The sequence below is a fragment of the Engraulis encrasicolus genome, chromosome 5 (genome assembly GCF_034702125.1).
Source record: "Engraulis encrasicolus isolate BLACKSEA-1 chromosome 5, IST_EnEncr_1.0, whole genome shotgun sequence".
In the NCBI taxonomy this organism is placed as follows: Eukaryota; Metazoa; Chordata; class Actinopteri; order Clupeiformes; family Engraulidae; genus Engraulis; species Engraulis encrasicolus.
Window position 1 is genome coordinate 27,115,844 of NC_085861.1, and position 7,324 is coordinate 27,123,167.

A 7,324-nucleotide genomic window follows, 5' to 3' on the forward strand; every position below is an offset into this window, starting at 1 on the left:
ACCAGCATAGGAGATCGCAAGACAGGATAACATTTAAGAGCTTTTTTTCATTTGGCACAGCCAACCAACTTATCATAACCATAACAATGACCATCAGTCCATAAATATGCATAACTTTTACACGTCAACATCCATAAAAGAACAAAACAAAAAGAAAACAAATGTTTAAAAAAAAACGACAAGAATTTGAACAAACAGAGTAAAGGACTAAAGTAAGCATGGTGTTGATGAACCTCATGACTGGGAGGTTGGTCTCCTATGAGCGATAATGAAATAAATGCTTTATAATTGTCTGTGTGAACGGAGTGGATCGATGAGTCGACACAGCCGGGGCCACCGGTGCTGTGTTAATCAAGGGCAGGTCACACCTCTCTGCCTGAGAATGCTTCACGGACACACATACACGCACACACACACACACGCACGCACGCACGCTAGCACACACACACACACACACGTGCACAGGGAATGTCAGCTTCAGCGATGACCTGCAGAGAAACCTTAAACTTAAACACTGCACCAGCCTCCGTGATTATGGCACACATCAAGCAGGCATACAAATATACTGTACACATGCGCGCGCACGCGCACGCACACACACACACACACACACACACACAGACGTGTGTATACCTGCATACCTACGGTATATACTGTATATGTGCGCAAATTAAATCAATACCCTCAGCTGATGTATGCACAGACACACAAATCCGAGCACAGGCTTGTCTACAAATGCACACTCACACATGCTCAGTTGATACACAAATGTACAGACACACACACACACACACACACACACACACACACACACACACACACACACACACACACACACACACACACACACACACACACACACACACACACACACACACACACACACAGATACTTTGTGTCCACAAATGTACTCTCTCCCACACAAACAGCTGTTGCTGCCCCGCGTTACAGCAGTAGCAGGAGACCTCCCGGATGTTGTCAAGCACCTCAGTCTAACCTCACCTCTTACCTGTTGCCGCTGGGGAAAGTGGATTGAAAACCCTCTGTATATTTTCTCTCTCTCTCTCTTTCACTCACTATTGTTTTCACTCACTCCAACTCACAGTCACACCACAATTCACTTCCCCTCTCTCTCTCTCTCTCTCTCTCTCTCGCTCTCGCTCTTTCTCTCGCTCTCGCTCTAACTCACTGGCACTCACACAAATTCTTACTACTTGAACTCACTCTAGCACTCGCTCTCTTAATCACTCCCTCCCTCTCTCCCTCTCTCAATCCGTCTCTGCCACTCAGCTACTCTCTCTCTCCTATTCCACTACACTCTCTACCACTTACAGCTCTCACTCCCAACCCCAACACAGTGTTATACTCACCCACCCACCCACGTACACGTACACACACACACACAATAACGTTACCCTTAAAACACCCTCCGACACTCACTCCCCTCTGTCTGTCAATCATTCACTCTTTTCCCTCAATCTGACTCTCTCTCTCTCTCTCTCTCTCTCTCTCTCTCTCTCTCTCTCTCTCTCTCTCTCTCTCTCTCTCTCCTCTCTCTCTCTCTCTCTCTCTCTCTCTCTCTCTCTCTCTCTCTCTCTCTCTCTCTCTCTCTCTCTCTCTCTCTCTCTCTCTCTCTCTCCTCAATTCTGCCCAGTTCAGTCCCACTCATGTGTATGCACACTTACACACATGTACTGATTTATTACAGGCAAGACAGGGCATCATGGGATATCTGCTGTAAGGGGCGGTGTCGCTTCATTGCCCAAAATGCTTCTGGTTTCCCTGCACTGCATTACTGGTAGGTATGCTTGTACGAACCAAACACTTAACACATGCACACGCACACGCACGCACGCACGCACGCACGGACGCACACACACACACACACACACACACACACACGCGCGCACACACACACACGCACACACACACACGCGCACACACACACACACGCACACGCACACAAAGCAATGGTAAGGCAGCAAAGCTCAGCATAGTGGTAGTGTAGCTCAGTCTTCCATACAGATAGACTCACACACACACACACACACACACACACACACACAGACTCGCACACACACGCACACAGCAGCGTTGGGGTGGCTGCCTCTACACCATGATGTACAGTAGGCATAGCCCACTTTAACACACAAACGCAAACACACACACACACACACACATAAGCACCCAGCAGTGGCGGTGTGGCTGTCTCTATGCCATGGTGTAGCCGTAGCTCCCACAGTGAAGGGCCACCAGCAGCCTATCACGAAGCACCTCCTTACTGGGGTACTCTGGCAGCTTCAGCATGTTGATGCTGCAGAGAGAGAGAGAGAGAGAGAGAGAGAGAGAGAGAGAGAGAGAGAGAGAGAGAGAGCGAGAGAGAGAGAGAGAGAGTAGAAAAAGGAACATTTTACAGTGTAGACATAAAGGCAACATTGGGCTAATGTATACACAGAGACATGTATGTATGTGTGTGTGTGTGTGTGTGTGTGTGTGTGTGTGTGTGTGTGTGTGTGTGTGTGTGTGTGTGTGTGTGTGTGTGTGTGTGTGTGTGTGTGTGTGTGTGTGTGTGTATTTATGTCCGAGACTGCAATCCCATGCAAGTGCATGTGCATCACGTGTTTCCCATTGTGTTGTGAGTATTCTCTGCATCTACAAAGCAAGAACCCACCAGAGCTACTTTAGACAGCACAGCATACCTCATACACTAACTCGGTACCACAGAACATCGGCAGAACGTTCCGAGGAACGATGTTCTCTAGAGCAGCAGGCTGGGGAGAGTGCTGGGGTTCCGTTTGCTGTGTTGCATTCTCAAAGTGGACCCACACTGCCCTCTAGTGGGTACATTTTAAATTCAGCTACACTGTGTGAGATTTTTTGTTGTTTATTTTCAGAATTCATGCTGCCCATTCAGTAATGTTACCTTTTTCATGAATACTTACCACCACCTTCAAATTCTAGGTATTCATTATGACTGGAAAAAGTGCACTTTTCATACATGAAAAGAGGGATCTTCTCCATGGTCCGCCAGTTTGAATTTCCAAAAATAGCCATTTTTAGCTGCAAAATTGACTGTACTTGGACCATACTAGGAAATATTTGTTTGTTACTTAGTAAACTTTCATGTAGAGATCAAATTTGGCAATAGGGAGCCTAGTTTCAATGAGCAGCATAGTTGCAGTACCTTTTTTGACCATTTCCTGCACAGTGTCCCTTTAATCTAGTTTACCACTGAAAATAGCCTTTTCTAATCGGCTGACAGGGTGTTCGTTATGGACTTATAAATCGGACACCTTGGAGGTAGTTTTAGTTTAAAAAATAACTTTGATCACCACAGCTTTAGAATGATAGCGGTGACATCCAAAGGACCCACTTAAAGGTTTTATTGATGGAACACAGAGCACTGTGATTTATTCTGTGTGTGAACGTGATGTACTGTATGAACGTTTTAAGATGGCAGCTGTTTCTTTTGGGACACACTTTTATGTACCTTACTGTTCATTTCTGATGTTTTATTTACCAATAAACCAATTCAGTTATAATCCATGTTGCATGCATGCGTTTGTGTGAGAATTTAAGGGCAGATCTTTGCAGTTCTGGGGCTGCACAGTGTGATTCCAGCAACTCCACCCACGCATATAAGAGCAGTATGCAGTCAATATAACATTATGAAGTCTTATTTTCGTGTGAAGGTATGTATACACAAGCACATGTGCAAGTGTGTGTGTGTGTCTGTGTGTGTGTGTGTGTGTGTGTGTGTGTGTGTGTGTGTGTGTGTGTGTGTGTGTGTGTGTGTGTGTGTGTGTGTGTGTGTGTGTGTGTGTGATCTCACCAGGTGCTGGAGGTAGGCAGTAGGTTATTGGTGTAGGGCACGGCAGCGATGGTGAACTTCTGTAAACCGCTGCCACCCATGAGGTACGCAAAGCCACCGTGAGGCACCCTCGAACTGAGAGAGAGAGAGAGAGAGAGAAGAGAGAGAGAAGAGAGAGAGAGAGAGAGAGAGAGGAGAGAGAGAAGAAAGAGAGAGAGAAAGAGAATGAAAGAGAAAGAATGATGGTATGTGGGAGGCTACACGGCTCTAAAGGTGGTTCTAATGAGCTGTGGCTACTACTGTTCACATTGTGTTAGCGGTGCACTAAGATGTGTGTTTGACGTGCTATTACTAGGCTTTTCTTTTTTATTATTATTATTTAGACACTTAAGCAAATGGGTATTGCATATGTGCAGATATGTGTAATGACAGCTAAATTTGATGTTGGGTTTGTGCAATGTGTGTTTCTGTATAATGACCAACCTCAGAATCATTTCTGCAATGTCCATATTAAATGCATCTGCTGCTGAACACCCTAGATCTGCTATTGGACGCGCTGGATCAATAAAGCATCTCTCCTCTACCAATAAGGTCAAGTATTAGACATTCCTTCCAGCCCGTCTCCATAACAACCTGCAGCGATGATAATGGCACTCACCTGCCAGTCACAAACTGCAGCAGTAGCACTCTCTCCTCCTGGGTGAAGTTCTCCACCGACTCCCAGAACCACTGGAGGGTACAGAGAACACATGCTCAGTAAAGTGTAACTGAGTGACCAGGGCCCCATGTATATAGGGAGCCCACACACAGTCCGTTTTATGAAGATGGCTGAGGGGTCCATTGGAGCTGATTGTACTGTACATAGGGAACCAAAATTTGGTGCTACGCCCCTGCATGCAACTTAAATTGGAGGGATTCGGATTTGCAAACGTAGTATTATTTATTAACCCCTGAAGACAGGGCGCCAGAGTGGCAATGACCAAGTCGTAATGTATCACTAAAAGCCCTGTGCACTGTCTTAGTGGTTCAGTGCTATGGTGGTTAAGTTTTATCAGTGACTTGTGTGACTTCAGTGACAGTGGCGTGTGTTAAGGGCTACACCACCATTTCCACAACAATCGCCTTTCGGGCCTTGTTCGTAGACGGACAAGAGTTGTTTATTTTATGTCAGAAGTGGAGCACAAATCCAAAAATGTAGAGACTGTGCACACAACAGGAGCACAGGTGTTGGACCAAACAAAAGATTACTGAACAAAAAATGTAGGTCCGCAACACTGTTCGATGCTCACAAACAAAGTTTAATGCCACCTATATTCTCCTTTCACAAGTTGAGCAGATCCATCACTGCTAGACCAGACAACACACACAAGACCTCATCAGGCTGTGGCCCAGGTGGTGGTCCAGGTACTGATCATGATTTCCTCAGTTCACTCATACACAGAGCTGTACAGGACTCTAAGCTAACACCAACCCACCGGCCAAATGCTGGTAAAAAAATCAGTTTGGAGGGTAGAAAAGAAAGCTTACTAGCTTTGACTTATAGTGAGTGCATGTTTAGCTTGTACAATTAACATTTTCTAAGCCAAATTTGTCTAGTGATGGAAAAAAGTTAATTTATAGCCCTGGAGGTGAATGAAGTAGAGATAGAAGTGTTGTTATGGATGTTCACCAGACTAGTAATATGATACTTAACTACAAACCCCAACTCCGATGAAGTTGGGACGTTTGGTAAACAGTGAATAAAATCAAAATGCTATAATTTTCAAAACATTCAATCTATTCATTAGATGGAGAATAGTGAAAAGACAACATATTAAGTGTTGAAACCGAGAAAATATATTGTTTTGGGGGACATATGTACTCATTTCTAATTTGATAAATCCAACACGTCTCAAAAGAGTTGGGACGGGGACAATAAATGGCAGCAAATGTCGAGGAAGACTAAAAACAAAACAAAAGACAACACTTAACAGTTAAATACATTAACCGATGAGATGATTTTATATAAAAAAACAGTGTTAATTCCTATCTTGGACATGATTTCACCAGCTTAAATGGTGGGTGTATTCCTTGTCATGATTTGCAATGTTTTCCTTTCTGTAGTGCTTACAGTGTGACAGGTCTTGACCAAAAACCCACCATTTTATCACCTGCTGGTCCTTATGATGGGAGCCAAACTGTTAAAACATAGTAGAGAATGCAATTTGACCTTACTATGTGGCAGTAATCGAAGATCTCCCTTCAAAATATAATGCATGGGTGGCTTTTCATGCTGTTTAAAACCCATTTATACCATTCAGCACTGTATTTAACTCTACAGATGAGTGAGAACATCTTAACCAATGCACTACTGCACCCGCATGCCATCATGGAGGCTGACTTTTGAAGCTAGCACTAACACAAGTTGGATGGTCCATTTTCACTGTAGCACAGGATGTGCAATGCTCTATTATTGTCAAAAAGAATGGACTTCTACAACTTCTGCTGACTTCTGTAAGCAAAGGACAGTTTCCCATGTCTTCTGGGTCTATTTCAAGTGAGCTCAGGTGCTTAGGAGAATGTTACACCCCTGTATCATTTTCATGCATTAAGCATTCTTAATATGGTCAATTTTCAATAGCTCTAGCACTCCAGGAATTAGAGTGAGACTACAGCCAATATATATTTCATGATGTCCTGAACCTATACAATGATTTTATTAACAAAAATATGTCTTATATACACTCAATCGTGGTAAATCAAAGGGAATTAAAAAATGTATGTAATAACTATGGTAATTATTCCCTTTGCATCTTTAATTCTGAGTGACTCAGCCTCTCTGTGATGATCTTATACCTGGACACCTATATTGTCCATCAGTACAATTCATTTTGAAATGTTCTTCTTTGTTGTTTTATCTTATTTGGATGTTTACTAAATTTCACTGATCCCCGTCCCAACTCTTTTGAGACGTGTTGGATTTATCAAATTAGAAATGAGTACATATGTCCCCCAAAACAATATTTTTTTCTCGGTTTTAACACTTAATGTTGTCTTTTCACTATTCTCCATCCAATGAATAGTTTGAATGTCTTGAAAATGACAGCATTTTTATTTCATTCACAGTTTACCAAACGTCCCAACTTCACCGGTGTTGGGATTTGTAGTTGGCACTAAGGTAATATACCTGTGTGAAGCTGGCCCCCCCTCCGACCCAAAATGTTGAAATAACACTGCAGATTGTTTGTGCTACGTTTGTGCTGGATTGTGCTGTAAATTATGTATGATGAGTATTTGAGTAATTAAATTACTCAAAATCCTTAATAGCAAAAACTACAATTTTTACAACACAACCCAGCACAAACGTTGCGCAAACAATCTGCAGTGTTATCTCAGCATTTTGGGTCGGAGGAGGGGCCAGCTTCACACAGGTTGTAAATATACTATCAGTATTGTAATAACATCTCTTGTATGTGCGCACTCACTCACATTCAATCCCTCACTCCCTCAGTCGGTGCCGGGCAATCACCCACT

The 7,324-nt window shown here is 43.4% G+C and overlaps 1 protein-coding gene across 1 annotated transcript in view; it reads right to left on the reverse strand.

Moving 5' to 3' along the window:
* Positions 1-1,608: 1,608 nt before the first annotated feature.
* hace1 (HECT domain and ankyrin repeat containing E3 ubiquitin protein ligase 1) overlaps positions 1,609-7,324 on the reverse strand; it is a 42,736-nt gene continuing 37,020 nt past the window's right edge. Inside the window, exons 23-25 of the mRNA XM_063199026.1 lie at positions 4,470-4,540; positions 3,833-3,946; positions 1,609-2,314 (exon numbers count right to left, since the gene is read on the reverse strand). Coding sequence (XP_063055096.1) covers positions 2,212-2,314; positions 3,833-3,946; positions 4,470-4,540 — 288 coding nt within the window. The 3' untranslated portion in view covers positions 1,609-2,211. The remainder of the gene's footprint in view (positions 2,315-3,832; positions 3,947-4,469; positions 4,541-7,324) is intronic.